The sequence below is a fragment of the Physeter macrocephalus genome, chromosome 5 (assembly GCF_002837175.3).
Source record: "Physeter macrocephalus isolate SW-GA chromosome 5, ASM283717v5, whole genome shotgun sequence".
In the NCBI taxonomy this organism is placed as follows: Eukaryota; Metazoa; Chordata; class Mammalia; order Artiodactyla; family Physeteridae; genus Physeter; species Physeter macrocephalus.
This window is the reverse complement of record NC_041218.1, coordinates 76,558,204-76,576,342: the sequence shown is the minus strand read 5'-3', so window position 1 is coordinate 76,576,342 and position 18,139 is coordinate 76,558,204. Positions and strand designations below refer to the sequence as shown.

The 18,139-nt window shown below is 41.4% G+C and overlaps 1 protein-coding gene across 1 annotated transcript in view; it reads right to left on the bottom strand.

The window, feature by feature from the left end:
* Positions 1 to 18,139, bottom strand: part of DNAH11 (dynein axonemal heavy chain 11) — a 326,309-nt gene that overhangs the window by 10,522 nt on the left and 297,648 nt on the right. Inside the window, 4 exon segments of the mRNA XM_055085043.1 lie at positions 766 to 1,008; positions 7,089 to 7,208; positions 10,369 to 10,560; positions 15,873 to 16,100. Of these exon segments, the coding sequence (XP_054941018.1) occupies positions 766 to 1,008; positions 7,089 to 7,208; positions 10,369 to 10,560; positions 15,873 to 16,100 (783 nt within the window).

Genomic DNA, 18,139 nt, shown 5'->3' with positions numbered 1-18,139 from the left:
CTGAGGAATGCAAAGTTAAAACCACAAAGAAATACCATGACTCCTAACAAGACCCCAAGAAGCAGGAGTAACTGGAACTCATGCACACTGCTGGCGGGAGTGTGTATCCGTGGTTGTACCACTTTGGAAAACTGGGAGTGTCTACTAAAGCTGAACATTATACCCTTTGATCCAACAATTCCACTTCTGGGTATAAAGGAATGAGTATTATGAGCAGATAGCTTTGGGAGGTACCTTTGTATGCTGACAAAAGACTATACAAGAATGTTCACGGCTGTGATAGTCGTAATGAGGAGCCAGAAAGAACCCGAACACCCCTCCCCTATAGAAGGAGCAAGTTAAGAATTTTATATATATAAATAACTACATAGTAAAATAGTAAACAAAAATGAACCATTGGTCCATGCAGCGACATGGATGAATCTCACAAACCTCACAATGAAATGCGGAGTGAGAGGAGCCAGACACAAATTAGTACATCCTGTAAGGCTGCATGTATTTGAAGTTTAAACACCGGGAAATCTGATCGATCTAGTCTGTGGCGACAGAGGTAAGGAGAGTGGGTACCTCTGGCCTGGGGTGGAGACAGCACTGGTCAGTCAGGGGCAGGAGTATCCTTTTGGAGTGCTGGAGATGTTCTGTATTTTGATCCAGGTGGTGGTTATGTGTACACAAAGGTAAACTTCGTTAGCTGTGCACTTAGGATTAGTGTACTTTACTGTATATACAGTATAACTCAATAGAAAAGAAAGAATGACCCTCTACCTTGTCTTCTGTGGACTGGCCCAGCTCTTCACCGCTGAGTGCATTCCTGGGCTGCATCTCCAGCAAAGCTCTGAAGAGAGTGTTGGATGTGACTGTCAGGAATTCTATTTCAGCATCTGGGTGGAGGCCATACAGTGCCGGGCTTTCCGGAGGAAGCATCTCTTCTATGTACCGGTGGTAGCCTGAATAATCCAGATTGGGTGGGGCAGCACATCCTGGTGCCAGCATCGGTTCATCATCAACCTTCAACCACAAAGGAAAAGTCAGTTATTCCAAATCTAAGTGGACATCAAGCTTCACCTCCTAAACACCTTGAGAACACTGGTAAGATGGTCCCAGCACAATGCTGGATAGATAGCAAGCTCTCTGAAATCTCTCTTGACCCTCTTGTAATCAATCACTTTGCTCTGTGTATGGTACCACGCTGACCTCTGGGGAGGAGTCCAAGGAACACGCATGAATCCCATCCTTAAGAGGACCTGGTTTGCCGTTTGCTTGGGGTAACACGATACGTGCACACAAAGGGAACGGACAGGTGCTGAGCCGTCTAGTGTGTTATTGGTCACCCTGTTGCATGCTTGAAGTCATTGCTTCTCCCAAATATCCCCATTTCGCAGAGAGAAATTGAGATTCAGAGTCACTTGCCTGGGCATATGTTTGATTTTAATCGTAATTCTGAACTCATTTTAGTATGACTTAATGGTACTTCTGCAATACTACTTCAAACTATTTTATATATCATGCACGTAGATTTTGTAAACATGCATAATTATATGTGCCTGTCTTAAAAAATACATGGGAGTGTGTGTAACTAACTAACACGTTATAGGGCAGTATACACTAATTCTGTGGCAGGGTGTGTGTCGCTCATCTCAAGATCTGTAGACGCTGGGGCAGCTGCTGGCTAGCACACACTGGTGCTCAATCCATAGCTGCCTAATGAGTGAGCGGCCGGAGTTATCGGGCATTAATCACACCCATCCACTTCATTCAGGCCAGGGAGAAGGGTAGACATTCCGCCTGGAAGAATGTTCTCAACCAAGGCAATGCGAGCAGATTACCAGAACTTCTAAATGTTTGTTAGAATGTAGTACTTCAAAATGTAACAAAACAATTTATTGGCCTCGGTCTCTGACCAGCTATAAACAACAGTCAAGCGCTTATACTTTTCTGGTTAACTCAGATTTTTTTCCCTCCTGATTGTTCTTTAGTTCCCAGGGGACCGTTACACTTGTGTTTAATTTTCCCAGCCTCTCTTGCTGTAAATTCTGTCTACATGCACTTAAATGTACAGGGCATGCTAGTTTTTAAAAACCATCACCTAATGTAGCTATTTTATGCCTAGAATTTTACAATCATTTTCTGAAAATGGGGTTTATCTCTGTAATTGTGTATGTTCATGCTCTCTGGTCCCCTCACTGTCACCTGGAGACCAAGTGACTATTCATTAATTCATTCAGTCGTATGAACTGATCACCTAGTATACCCCAATAAGCCATGGATGTATAAGAGAGTCATATAACCTAGTTCTTAAGGAACTCACAAGTCTCATGGGGACAAAATAAGCGCGATTTTCTACACAATCATGACATCGGTGAGTAGTGGCAGTTTGTTCCTTTCTTCTCAAGCCTGCAATCCCAGATCGCCTAGGGAGCCCACGTCCTTAGGGGTGATGCTCAGTTGCTCTCCTGAATTCCAAAAGGCACTTGAAATGTTAAAGTCAGAATTTCTATTTTTATTTTGTATCGGGAGAATTTTCAAGTTATCCAGTCTCTCGTATTGCCAGAAACAGAGACCTGGACCCAGTAAACATGAGAAGTAGCAATGCAGACTCTCTCGTGACCAGTATCCATCAGCTGGGCTTGTTTTATTCATTTATTCACATTTTCTATCATTTCACATTTATATATCAAAATAATCAAAATCACAATTTTACCTGACTCAGCGTGACCAAAACAAAACTGTGAAGGAGATTTAACCTCACCATTACTGAATAGATAAATTAGCCAAAATTAAAATGTGGGCACAAAATATGAATACTAAAACCAAAAGTCAGACTAAACATCTCCAAGCCAAAATTTATTCCCTACAAACAATGACTTGGTTTTCCCTGATAGTGCTCACTAGCTAAAAGAAAATTTAAGAGCCACAGTTAATTGTTTTTCAATGCAGCCAAAGTTAAAAGTTTCAAGCAAAGAAAGTAACCAAAAAGTGGAACCGCTTGGAACTTTCAAAATGCCAGGGGGGAATGGACATTTGTTTGAGTGCATAGTCGTAGAATGCTGGTGGGAGTGCAAATGGTCCGTGCTTTCTGGAAAGACAATTAGGCAAGTCTGTTTACAAATACGTGAAGAGTGCCTTCCCCATGTTGGGCAGTGAGCAAAGCAAAGGAAAACAGCAAAGTCAACAGGAAGGGCTAGGTTTATAGCCAGACAGATCTGGTTCAGTTCCACCCACCCCCCCGGCCCCGGAATGGTTTGGTGGTCTTCGAAAAATGACAGTTCATCTGAGTTTCAATCTCATCGGTAAAATGGGGATCCTAATATCAACCTAAAGATTGTGGCCAGGAGAATTTAACGACAATGTATGCAGATAGCTAGGCACATAGCAGCCTTTTACAAAGGTTAGTTTTAGTCTTTCCTGTGCCCTAGAAACAGACATGATTACCTCAAGTACACCCTAATTTTCTAGAAGAAAAAACAAAACCTGAGAATGTCCTACTGTAAGTTCCTACTATGATGTCAAACAAGTAAAGCCCGATAAGCAAGGCTTAGTTCACACAGAGACTTCTGTTCTCTTACTTTAAGAAATCTGTGAAGATGTCAGCATACTCAAGGAGCTCTGGGAACCCTGATTCTAAATCCAAGCCTTCTCCCATCCCACTGAGAGGCTTTTATGAGAAGCTGCTTCTTGCTGATGGGACCCTAACTCTCTGCACCGTGGCCACCTGTCCTGCCTTTGGGGGAGGGCTGTTTGATAAGGTTATTGTTAGGCCTCAAAGAATCAGTAGTTCTAAATTAACATGTCTCCAAAGAAGACACACAAATGACTAATAAGCACAGGAGAAGATGCTCAACATCATTAGTCTTCAGGGAAATGCAAAACAAAACTACAGATACCACTTCACACCCACCGCGAGGAGGTGGAGAGAATGGAACCCTCATATATTGCCAGTGGGAATATAAAATGATGCAGCCACTTTGGAAAACAGTTTGGTGGTTCCTCAAAACATTAAACACAGAGTTACCATATGACCCAATAATTTCATTTCTATGTATATACCCAAAAGAAGTGGAAATGTATATCCATGCAAACACATATATGAATATTTAAAGCAGCGTTATTCATAATAGCCCCAAAGTGGAAACAACCCGAATATCCATCAACTGATGAACAGATAAATAAAACAGTGTATCCATACAATGGAATATTATTTGGCCCTTAAAAGGAATGAAGTACTGATACATGCTGTAACACGGATGAACCTCGAAAACATGCTACGTGAAAGAGGTCAGACACAAAAGGCCTGATGTTGTGTGATTCCGTTTATATGAAATGTCCAGATTAGGCAAATCTATAGAGACAGAAAGTAGATTAGTGGTCGCCTGGTGCTGGGGAGTGGGGCAGGTTGAGGAGGAGAGGATGGTGAGTGACTGCTACTGTGTACCCTAATTTCACAAATGAATAAACAGAGGCTCAGGTTCCGTGATGTGTCTAAAACTGCACAGCAAACACAAGGGAGAACTGAATTTGAACCCGAGCTTTTCTGTCATTTTGTTTTACTTCAAAGCCCAACTTTTAAGCTGTTAATATATGACAGCTTTCAGGTGACCTGATACCTTATTTTCCAAAAGTAATTTACCGTATTACTTGTTTAGCATTGCCAAGTATGCACCTTACATGAGAGAAGAATATTAATTATAATTCCCTAACTTTGGCCAGGAACCCTCTAAAGCACATTGCCCTTGGGGAACCCTCTCTAAATGCCCTGTCATTTACCCAACAAGAAACTCATTCATCCTCCTTAACAGGACAAAGCCACTGAAAGCATTCCAAGGTTTGACCACGTGCCCATGTAACCAAAGACACTAATTAATTGCCAAATAAGTTAACCAATGTGAGAAGCGGCAAAAAGACATCCTGCAGATGCTGGAGTGTTAGCTTAAGTTCCTAATAACGTAAACAGCATGAGCAGGAAACGGTTGTATGAGAACAAAATAACTGGGATTTTGCAGTTTCTGCCACCAAACCAGTCAGCGCTTTAACTTCCTCTGGTGAGTTGACAAGGTAGTGCTTTCTGGTGAGGATGCAAGACTGCAAATGAGCATCTCCATCCTGAAAACCTCACCAGAGCGGCAAGGAAGGGCAGGTACCGAAATTTCGAAAGGGCTAATGCACACACCTGAGATGCCCCTCTGGTTGCATCATCTATATTTATTTTACAGTTATGTGAATGGGAGTTCAGCCTTGTGAAGGTTAATGGACTGTCTCGGTTGGCAACAGTAATTCACTCCTCATCCTCAGGCCAGAACCAGAGAGGGAAGAGCAGTGTGAGTTTGGCGCTCTGCCCCTTTGACCTCCACCGTCATTCAGAGAAATCAGCCTCTGTAAAGGTAGCACACCCGACCCCGTTTATCTTTCCCATCTCCATGGTAACGTACTCCCGGACCTCTTCTGAGGAGTGACTTCCAGTTGTGCTAAATTGAAAGTGTCTGTCTGACCCCTGAAACCTCGCTCATTAGAACTAAGGAAAGACCAGGAGACTCACAGTCAAAAGAAACAAATAATGGTCACATGGCAGGAAAGTCTTTTTTTTTTTCCTGCCTTGTCCCCAACTTGTTTAACATTATTAAAAGTAGCAAAAAATAATCTGTCCTCAATTTCCTATATGAGACTACAGTACACCATGTTTTCTAATAAATGATGATATTACTTCTCAAAATGGACTTGAGGAAGGCATAATGGTTTTAGGAGATGAAGTGCTCAGGAAATTATAAACAGGACGTTGCTCAAACTATTGTTTTTTAAAAACACATGGCACAGCTCTAAACACAGCTGGTGTCTTGCCCAAGTGGGAGTAGAGATGGCACGGTGGAGGGTGCCTTGCGTTTCCAAGAAATAATCAGGCAATGGCCATGAACCTGGAAACCTTTAGAGAGAGACATGAGAAAAGTCTGCCGCCACTTTCAGCTACTTCAGTATGGAAAACAAGGACTGAGTGCTTTTTCCAGAAAACCCAGCACCAGTCACAAACCATGTGGGTGTGTTGGTGTACACAGACTTAGGGCTAGTAAGATGAGAAATAGGAAAAGGGTACCTGGCCTCTTTAAACCAGTACAAGGGGGCTCTGCCCCTTCCTCACAGAAGGAAGAACTGCCCTCTCATACCACCGCAGTTTTCTTGAGCGCATATTTAGTTAGGAGTTAGTGATCAAAATTTAGAATACTCCATGGCTTCTGTGCCAGAGAAAAAACTATAGATCTCACTTGTATCAGAGCCGCTGAATTGAAATCAGTACCTCTGGCTAGAGCCCCTGGCTGGGATAACTGGGAGACCTGGGGCAAATCACCGTGACCCAGTCTCACTGTCTATGAAATGGGGTGACAGTGTCAGTTCTGTGTACCTCACGGGGTTATCTCAAAGATCCAGTGAGTCTGCATGGGACAGTGCTTCATGTGGGCACAGAAACCACCTGCGGTGGTGGCAGGGAGGTGTCTTGCTAAAACACAGATTCGGATTCTGTGGGTCTGAGATGGGGCCCAAGATCCTACACTTCTAACAAACTTCCAAACTCCCTGGAAGGTGGGCCAGAATATACTCACAAAAGGCCAAGAATCCTCAATAACATTCAAGAATTATTTACATAGTGAAATCAGTTTAAAAAATTCTTAGAGAAAGCAAACTATCGCTTATATGCAGAATCTAAAAAAAAAAAAAAAAAGTGATACAAATGAACTTATTTACAAAACAGAAACTGACTCACAGACTTAGAGAACGGACTTATGGTTACCAGTGGGGGGGGAAGGGTAGGCGGAAGGGATAGTTAGGGGATTGGCATGCACACACCGCCATATTTAAAATGGATAACCAACAAGGACCTACTGTATAGTACAGGGAACTCCTCTCAATATGCTGTAACAACCTAAACGGGAAAAGAATTTTAAAAAGAATAGATAACGTGTCTGTATAACTGAATCACAGTGCTGTACACCTGAAACGAACACACCGTTGTTAAGCAACTCTACTCCAATATAAAATAAAAAGTTAAAAAAGAATCTTCCTAGAACTTTCTCCTCTGTGAAATGACTTAAGAAATGTCTTACCAGAGAGGGATTCATGAATTCTTCTAAATACACCCGACACAGTTTGCGATCCCAGTCATCTGTGATGTGGCCCCCGTACATGATCTCACCAAAGAGGTAACGGAGGTCTTCCCATGGGACCTGGCGGGAGAGGGGAGGGGAATCATGCAAACGTTCACTTCCGGGTTCGGGGCACCTGCCTCCGAACAGTCAGTCAGCAGCAAGTGTCTCTCTACAAGCCCCCACCTACAGGGGCATTTAAAAGAGGTTCAGGAATTGTCTGAATTGCCAGGATTGAACTGGCTGAAAATTATTTTCAGTGTGTTTTAATACATTCAGTGAGCTTTTAATGAAGCTGAGCTTTTAATGAAGATTTTAAAGCAAACCGGATTATTTCTAGAACATGTTATGCAGTTAAGGTTTACACATTCAAAACCTCATCTAAAAACCACAAGAGGGTGTTGGTTCATAGGACCTTTGAGGGATGACATTTTTATGATCTGATTTATACCAGGTTTTATGATCTAAATCAGGGAAAAGAAAGAAAAACCTATACAATTTGAATTTGGGGTGTTCTTTAGAATTCCATCACCATCCAAAAGTCCAGGCAAACCAAGCCATTTGCCACAGATTGATTTGAGAGCTCGGTTTATGCCATGACTGGCCTCCATGACTGTTCCAAGTGCTGTAACTAATGACTGTAGTATGTTTTATTCAAGGAATCACTGTATCTCCTCTTTATTTGGCTTCACAGGGTTTGAAGCCCCTCTTTGCTACCCTTTAGCTTCCTCTGGGTTTGCAAAACGTGCCAGTTTGTGATGAAGCCTTTCTAGACAGAAACCTTTATACCCTCGGGGGCAGTATACTGCCTCCCAACAGTTCAAGTAAAAAATTATAGCCTTCATTTGTTGCATGATGTGACAGAACAAGTAAAATTGCTTCAACTATTCCAATGTACTTGCTACAACTTTATTTGAATTTGAATAAATGAACCTCAAATATGTCTTTCTTTTAAGCCACTTTGATGTGAATGAAAAATTAAAGTGGCTACACTGTACCATGCTCTCTCAACCATGCCATGGACTACCTCCCATAGAACAGAAATGGATGGGAAACAGAGACCTCTTAACTTTATTTCTCTGATCACATTTAATTAATGCCTGCTATACATTATTATCTGATATATATAGCTCCCTCAAGATTTTAATCAGCTAGGGGTCTATTCTTCTCAATAACTGATTTTCTTCCCACAAATCTTGATCTTTGTTTTTTACAAATACTTTTTTTTTTTGTAACCCTTCCCTTGGCACAGTGGTACAGCCTGAAAAAAATGTGAACTTGTTGTTACTCAGTAGAGGTCTTCTTGGGCATGTCCCCCAAACTGTACTCCACAGGGTGGGAGAAAGGTACTGCTACAGAAAAACAATTTTTCTTCCTACTCCCTCTAGGCTTTGTAAAACCAAAGTCAGATGTTACATAGCCCCATCCCCAACCTTAAATGTAAACAACCAAATGATGTTTTCAGTTAAAGTCTTCCAACCTTGACATTCAAGAATTTCCGTATGGTGAGACTTACGAAATTCATATGGAAAAATACGGAAGTTCTTACAATAGTTAAACGTTGGCATTCCCTAAGACGTAATCTTTAGATCTCTCAGTTATACTCTGTAACCTTGATGATCTCATCTAATCTCATGACTTGAAATATCATCTATCATCTGCCTACTTCCAAGTTTATACATATACCTTCCTGAAAAGGGCATCTTGTACAACCAAACTATGTGGGCACGTCAACTTAATTCCCGGATCTAACTAACTTGCTTCGTGATGTGATGTGTGGTGAATGACTTGGGTCAAGACATCTGAGACACAAGAGCGCGTGTTTAAAACCTAAAGCTGTCTTGATGCTGGAACACCCGTGGGAGAAGCATCAGGACATAGCACGATTCAGTCGGCCAAGTGGTGTTGCCAAGCCTCGGGATGTGAGAGCCGGAGAGAAACATGAGTCAACCCTTCTCTTGCTCCCCTTCGTTCCTACCTCAACTGTGTACAGGGTCTAGCTGAAATACGATAATATCCCTGGCCTCAGCCTCCTGGGACAGTAATGAAGGATTTGAATAAAAGTACTCAGTGGTCTATTTCATTTTCTACCCAGAACTCTCCAGAACTATTACAATAGTCAATTCTGCCTGCAACGTTTTAAACAAAAGGTGCTAAGATCAACACAAAATAGTATTCATTAAAATGGTCCAAATATGCTCAAAGTGAATTTCATAAATTAAAAAAAATGCTAGATATGGAATAGTGATCATCACGTACCGTATGAAAGCCATTTATCTTGGATACAACTTATTCAAAATGTGTTCCTTGGGAGAACACACCCATGTTATGTACAAAGTGTACATATTCAGATGGTAGTCAAACCATCTTCAAAGCTTGAGAAAACTTGGATAACAAAGATAACAATAATTACCAAAAGAACAAAAAAGAACCATTTATACACAGAAACATGCTTGAATGGTTTTAAAGGTCCTTTAATAGAAAGTGTGGCCTAAAGCACCATGCCTGGTTGGTTCTGACAAACATACCTCGATTTTTAACAGATTTAACTTAATGGAAAAAGTTTCCCTTCTGAGGACTAAGTCAGAAAATCCTTACAAATGATTCATCCTTTTTGAAATCCAGTCACTGAGTTTATAAGAGTTTACACAAATGTTCTTGATGAAGTATTCCCCTTCCCATCTGTAGAACACATTTTAGCTACAAAATAAAATCATTCATCTACCTTTAACTTCAAATCAAGGGGAACATTACTGAAAAAGTCACAACAAGGTGGCATCCTTAATACATAATAATGACATATGCAGGAAATGCACCATTATTTATATATGTGACGTGCTGTAAATTGCTTCCATCATCAGAACTAATTGTAGTGATTATTAATGCAGTGTTATGAACTGTCAGAATTGCTGTATGTAATTACATTTGTGCAAATGCTTCATTACCTGCCTAATGAATCTGGCATACATGCACATGTAAACCACTGTTTTTGTTAACATAATGAAGGACATTTTTTTTTTTTTTTTTCACTGAGCTGCTGATGTAGAACTGGCTTGACCCATCTTATAAAGTTCGAGCATCCACTGTTGTAAAACCTCACACTTGGCAGAGGATGCATATGTAGTGTCAGCTATTTCAATAATAGCTTCAAAAGAGAAATTATGGTCCATTTTGATAGTGCCCAAAGACTGACAGATTCAGTTCACTCCTCGGAAGAGGTTATCTGACCACTGGCACTTACGTTAGGGTTTGCCTCTAAGTAGTTGTAGAGGACGTTGGCACAGATGGTGAGGTCTCCAGAACTGAACGGATAGCTGCGGCTCCAGCCCTGGGGGCCAAACCTCAGTCTCCCAGCAACACAGGCATGGAAGTAGCACAGAGAGAAGAGAATGCTTTTAAACTCCTGCTCCTTGGAGCACACTTCAAGTGTATCCTGGAGAAAAGAAAGAATGTTTGATCATCCATCCATATGGTTTCCAAGGGCAAGGGTCTGAGTTTTCCGTCATCTTGCAGAGGACTTTGAGGGAGACCTAGGACAGAGGTAACATGCAGTTTTAAGCTAGGAGAGCATAACAGAAGACTGTTGGGCATTTGCCAGTCTGTTGATGTAAGAGGAATGCTTTTATTTTGCTTCAATTATTCTTCTGTTTCACTAGAAAATGAGACAATTCATTTTGCCAGTGGTAATACTGCCTGACATCAATGTCCCCTGCAAAAATGTTCTTGTACAATCTGTTTGACAAAAGGCCATCATCTTAATTTCATCACTGTAGCAGAATATAAGTTAATGCCAATTCTCCATTTCTCCTGGTTCCATAGTAATACCGATTATCTGGGCACACAGCCACTCATCAAAAAACAATCTCCCAGCCCCTCTTGAAGCCAGATGTGCCATGTGACCAAGTTTTTGCCAACGGAGTTTGAGGAGAAGTGACGTATGCAACTTTCACATCACTTGCTTAAAGGGCAATTGCTTGGTCTGGTTGTCGTTCTTTTCCCTTTCCTGTGAGCTACAAACGATGATGACTGGACGACTTGGAAGCTGTGAGTTAGGTATGGTGGAGGCACCACAGCTTGGGTGTGTGGCTGATCTCATGCACCAGAGCTGCCAATTACATGTGAGAGATTATCTTGTCTGAATCACTATAATTTTGTACTGTCCCTTGACTAATACAACCACCACGACAAATGGTTTTCTTCCAATGAACTGAAAGTAAAATTCACTGTTGGAATGACAGAACAGCATATGGAAGATTGGAAAACATACGCCCTGTAGAGTAGATCTGTAAGATTTTTTTTTTGTAAAGGCAGAGGGAAACCTGGTATGCTACACTGATATGGTTATGGCCCCAAAAGCCATAAAATTAAAAGGTGAAAAGCAGCCATCTGTGTCTTAAGGGTAGTACTTTACCCAGTCTCAAATCTGGCAGTCCTGTGAGGCAAACAAGGAAAAACTGAGGATGACTCCTTCCAGCTGACGGTGGGCAGCGAAGGAAGGTGAGGCGAAAACAGCGCCTTCCTGCCTTGTCCTTTAAAACGGTCAAATTACACCTGGTCTACAGTTAAATGGATCTGACAATGTAGGCATCTATAATACAAAATATATTTAGCCCGTTTGGGGTGGGAGCTCAGATCTGGCCTCCCAGAGGCCTTTCAGTAAAAGTCTAAACCAAGCCTAGATTTGTTCTCTTGGTCCAGGAGCAGAAGAGCATTTTAGTTTCTTTCTCTATCGCTTTCATCAGAATCCAGGGTTACCACCAAATATAGTTCTAGAATTGGCCAGGCCACATACAGTGCTGACCCAACTAAATCACTAGGTTATTCTCAATGACTAGGCCACTTCTAGGAAATTTATGGGGCTTAAAAATATACAATCATTACAAATAACTTTTCCACAACTAAACATCAAGTAAAAGGCAAGCTTGTGAAAGAAGAAAAGAGAAACCATATAATTGGAATTAATGTTGAAGAATATAAAAATGCATTGCTTTTAAAAGGAAGAAATTTCTAGGAGACCAAATGGAAGTGACAAAATTTTATGATCTAACAAGTCACCTAACACCCTCCCTGAATTACATATAGTCCACGGAAAACCCAAGTACTACAGTTAGTACATTATTTCCATCTATATACTTCATATAACTGACCTAATTTTAGCCTCACTGTTAAAAAACCCAAAATCATAAGTCGATGCCCATTTCATTACGCTCTGATAATATAAATGACATTAGAAGAAAATGTGAATCAGGCATTCCTAAGAAAAATATGAGTCTACCTAACATTCTACGTTTCAGGTCAATTGTATTTTTACAAAGCAAGTGATCAAGTGTTTGTATCAGAAAATATACAAACAGCACTGTGAACAGAGAACAGGCATCCACACACAGATAACAGTGTCGCGTGCACACAGATGCCAATTTTACATGCACAATTACCATGATTTGTTTCTGCTGCAAATCTTACAGAAAAAGATATTTACATTCTTGCTTCAAAAATCTGGTTATCTGGGGATGAAGGGAGCCCAAACATTTATGACATCTTCAAGAGGCAGCGCTGCTGAGCTGAAAGAGGGTTAGGTAGGCAGCATCCTACAGAAAAGGTCCTTTACATCTTGGTCACTTACTGATCATATTTACGTAAATATTCTAGAATGATCAAGGTAATAAAGGATCAATATTTTTTTTTTTTTTTTTTTTTTTTTGTGGTATGCGGGCCTCCCTCTGCTGCGGCCTCTCCCGTTGCGGAGCGCAGGCTCCGGAGCGCAGGCCCAGCCGCTCCGCGGCACGTGGGATCCTCCCAGACCGGGGCGCGAACCCGGTTCCCCTGCATCGGCAGGCGGACGCGCAACCACTGCGCCACCAGGGAAGCCCAAGGATCAATATTAAATGCACTTTGTTCGCTATGAATACACGTCAAAATTTGAGGATAAATTCTGACTTGGGGAGAAGATTAAGAACACAGATTTAATTTGACTTGAAAATCAAAGCATGCAAAATGAAAATACCTAAACAGAACAGTTAACTTGTCTAGATCCCTTAGGTGCTTTACTCCTCTAAGAAGGGCAGCCAGGCAATAGGAGCAACTGGGACCCGTTTACCTAACCCAAATGAGAACCAAGGTCGATGGCATTCCTCACCCTCTGTCCACGTCACAGGCTTCAGCAAGATAGGGCCACGGCAGCGACACAGAACATCCAGGATGATACAAGGAGACTTGGGAAAGGAGGAGGTCTGTGATGGAGACCACTATCTGCCCGCCCTAAAGTGCCTTCCTGCTGACTTTTAGCTGGGCATACACTGCCCAAGATAGATTTACTTTTCCAGCCTCTCTTGCAGCTAGGTAATGCAGTGTGAATTAGTTGGACCAATAAATTGAAAGAAGTATTGTGTATTAACTTGCAGAATGAATCTGCAAGAAAGCAAACAAGTTCGCTTCGTCATCTTCTTTGTTCCTTCTCTCAGCCTACTTTCTGGAACACAGCTATGGGAGCTGCCACCCTCACTGCTACTTGGGACCACGGCAAGCCCATCCTAGAAATGGTGAAATGTAAGCAAACTGGGTTGATGACAACTTTGTGGTGACACAAAGGAGCTCTGGATGACCTAGCTCCTGAATTCTCATGGGGCAGAAATGCCTTTTTTAACCTTGTTTAAGCCACTGTTGTTTTGTACTTCCTTCAGAAATAGCCAGCCATAATTCTAACTGATAAAAGGGTTCTAGAGGGCTTCCCTGGTGGCGCAGTGGTTGAGAGTCCGCCTGCGGATGCAGGGGACACGGGTTCGTGTCCCGGTCTGGGAGCATCCCACATGCCACGGAGCGGCTGGGCCCGTGAGCCATGGCCGCTGAGCCTGTGCGTCCGGAGCCTGTGCTCCGCAATGGGAGAGGCCACAGCAGTGAGAGACTCGCGCACTACAAAAAAAAAAAAAAAAAAAAAAAAAAAAAGGGTTCTAGAAACCTACACACAGATAGCCAGGGAGCACAGGCTAGTAACCTTGAATTACATAATCTGAATAAAACCCACATTTTTTTCTAACATAATAACAGTTCAGCATTCAAAAAAAACTCTTAAAATTTTTAGATTTTCTTTAGAATCTGTTTTTTTTAAACATCTTGATTGGTGTATAATTGCTTTACAATGGCGTGTTAGTTTCTGCTTTCTAACAAAGTGAATCAGCTACACGTATAGATATATCCCCATATCCCCTCCCTCTTGTGTCTCCCTCCCTCCCACCGTCCCTATCCCACCCCTCTAGGTGGTCACAAAGCTTTAAAATTTTAGGTTTTGGCTAAAATAGGTTTGATGGAAAGTTTATTTAGTGAATCACATTGATTAGCTTTGCTTTTGCTACTTATGAACAAATTTAATCTTAATATTTCAGAGGAGCCTTTCCAGTAGATAAGAAATACTTCCCCCTGAAGTTCTTAAGACTCTTTTCAATAAATGTAACCAATTATTGTAAGGGGTTTTCCAAGTAGCAGTAAAAAAAAAGAAACCTGATACTTTCATAAATAAACTAGAACATGCTGTTCTTAACTGGGGAAGGAATTCATGCATAGGCTTTGGGGGATCTGGTCATCCCTATGATTGTATGCAACAATTTTTTTTAGTGTGCATTTCGCTGGGGAGAGTATCCACAGTTTTATCAGATTATCAGAGAGGTACTTACCAAAAAAAAGCTGAAGGACAACTGGGCTGAAGCCTATTTACTCATGAACTGCTCACTTTTCACAGACAAAGACAATTGTTCTGGGAAGTTGGATAAATCCTATTTAAATACGTCAAACTCCTCTTTTGTACTTACTCTGAGAGAGAGCTTGAGAATGTCACAAATGGCCAGGAATTATAAATTGAGGGATGATAAAATACATGCCTCTCTTAGCTTGCAAAAAAGGATACTTCAAACACGTAACAGACTCAACAGAGTTTTTGAGTGCCTTTTGTTTACACAGCCCATTGTGTAAACAGGCACCAACTTACTCAATTATTGAATTGAGCAATTAATTGTATTCTTCAAAACTATATTCTTAGGTGGCCAATTATTTTAATGCCTTCATAATGTTGGTTTTCTCATCTTAGCCCAGAGGGACCTAGAGAAAAAGATAAGCATGTGGGCATGTTTCATAGAGTATAATAACATTTCTAACAGGAGGCTGAATATTTATCACCAAATCATACGTGTTTCCTCTTTCGGGCTTATTCTACTTCTCCTAATAAGAATGCTGTTTACCAAGGATTTCTAAGAAATTAGAGGAAGGACTGGGAGCTCAGAGAAATAGCAACAAAGGAAACTGACAGACTTGATTATGACACAGACGGATGTGGTAATTTGAACAAGGAGACTACTGGTAATAGAACTATCATTAATTTATAAAGGTACTAATTTATTTGTTTTACTTCGGAAGGACATGAAAATATAAATATGAAGGCAGGATGGATAGAATCTAAAAAGAAGGGCTTTAAATTTACTAATATCAAAACCAGATCAAAATATTAAGTAGTATACTAAAACTCCTGCCACGTCATCATTATTGTCATCAATCTTCTCAACGACGTCAATAAGAACAATGGCTTTTTCTCTTTCTATGGTTAGAGATACTAGTCTGCCATGTTTGTCTTCAATAAGCAAGCTCCTCAAAAAGGTACGTGGTTCATTCTCTTTCACGTGTGGCTGTGGTTTTAGGTCTCACAGTCTTGTGAGAAGACCCTGACTTCAGCGTCAGACCGGGCTGCTTCTGCTTTCTTACCTGATCAAAGTTGTCGAGAGCAGCATGCAAATTGGCCAGCATTCCTGTGGGGGGCTCATTAGTAATCTTGATGGAATTTTCCAGGAGTCCTGGAGGGATGATATGTTCATTTGGTGTAGGTGCAGACTCAGCACTCATGAAAACCCTGTAATCTCTGTGGCTGCCCCGGCTGAATCTTTCAAGGAGTTTCTCCAAGGTTCCGAGCCACTTGGCTACCAAATGGACATTCTGAAAAACAGCATGGTTTAGAATTCCTGTGAGACTGAAGTACATTACTTAAATTATAGGATTACAACATTTTCCTGTACATGAATGAGTTGAAAACTCAGAGAACCACCATGTAAAGTTTCCTTTACTAGCGCATTAGGGAAAAAAAATAAACCAAGACAGAGTTGAACACTGAACACATTAAGTGCTCCAAATCACTACAGTTTGTCTTTGTAAAACAAAATCGCCTTCTAACACACTCACCTACTTCCAACACCCGCCAATCACTTCTGAGATGGAGTTCTTGATACTTTTCTTTGTTACAGTTCAAACTCAATTACTAAGACTTAATCTGGGTTAGTTTAATCAAGTATAAAAACTAAAGGCTAGAAATGCACCTGGTCCCCTACTTCATTGTTACTGACGGAAATCTCCTCTACTCAAACTCCTACTCATTAGTATATGAGACAACCGTAAAAATATTTTAACAGTGACTTTGGAGTCAGGGAACAGAAAAATCTCCAAGTGAGCCATCGTTGTACACTGGCAGTCTTTGGAATCCAGCCTGGGAACCATTCTTGAGGATACTGGCTTTGAGACTGGCTAGATTCTTGCGGCCATTTGTCCAAGGGTAGCAATGTTTGTGCGACATTTTTAGCCAATACACATATCTTGAAAACCACCCATTTTACCCATGAAAAATGATTTTTTTCCATTATATTAATTCACAAATCATCTGGTGTCCATCTGAGACAAAGATAGTGCCAGTCTGCTACCTTAGTAATAGTTTTCTCTGGAGTGTGGATTTTTGATAAAACGCCAGCTAAATATCCTTAGAGGGGCTATCTCTGATCATAGTAATTGACCAGCGCAGAGTTTGGTTAGGAACTCATTAACATGTGCATACATATCATCTGCCTACGCTGACAGAATTTAATGTAAATTACAAACAATATAACAAGTTCCTATTATGCTGGGCTTCTCATTCTTCAAAGAATGCTTCTCTTTTAACTGCCAATCAAATGTATCCTAGAAACCTTCAGAAACTGCCAAAAAGCCTGGGATGGTCTCTCCTCTCCAATTATTCTATGTGTGGAGAGAAATAGTGAAAGTTACATTCTAAGTTACTGGCTTACCACTAAAAACAAAAATCAAAGGTCTAAAATAGATACCCAAAAGGAGATCCTTCACCAAATAAGGTCTTTTGAGACATTTCTTAATGGTAAAACTTACAACTTGCATTTTTATTTGTGGGGGGGGCAACGGGTAGCGCAGCATAGATATAAAAATAACAGAAACATTTTACTTTGACTACTATGTTCCCTTGAGGAGGACTGCGCCCCTCCCAGTTTCTCTCCAGTCTGAGCCTCTGGATGCATGAGAACTCGCAAAGAACGTTCTCTTTTGTGGGGAGAGCTTAGCATCTACCCAACTGACCCAGCAACAACTGCTATCTCTGGAAAAACAAAACTTCCACTATTACCGTCTGACTCTGTGAGGCTCAGAAGGGACACACCATCCCAAGTCCCCATACTGAACTCTCATCTAAGCAGTAGGTTTTACTCTCCCAGAAGGTTATATTCTTGGACACTGGGCAGTTTCTTAGTGAATCCAATTTTATTTCAAGCAGAAATGCAAAATGCATCAACCCCAGATACTGGAGACATTACGGAAGGCCAATGTCATATCTGCATGAGGGTGACGGTGTGGGCTAGTGGAAAGAACGTCGCCTGCTGGCAGACAGACTCTGCCATTTTCCTGCTGTGTGGCCTTGAGGCTCTCCAAACCACTCTGAGGCTCAGTTTTCTCACCTTTACAATGGGATGACAATACCTACCCTTGCAACTTTGTTGTGATGATTAGAGATAATGTATCCTACAAGTTGCCTAGTAAAAAGCCTGACATATAAATAAGAACCTTTGGGGGGCTTCCCTGGTGGCGCAGTGGTTGAGAGTCCGCCTGCCGATGCAGGGGACACGGGTTCGTGCCCCGGTCCGGGAAGATCCCACATGCCGCGGAGCGGCTGGGCCCGTGAGCCATGGCCGCTGAGCCTGCGCGTC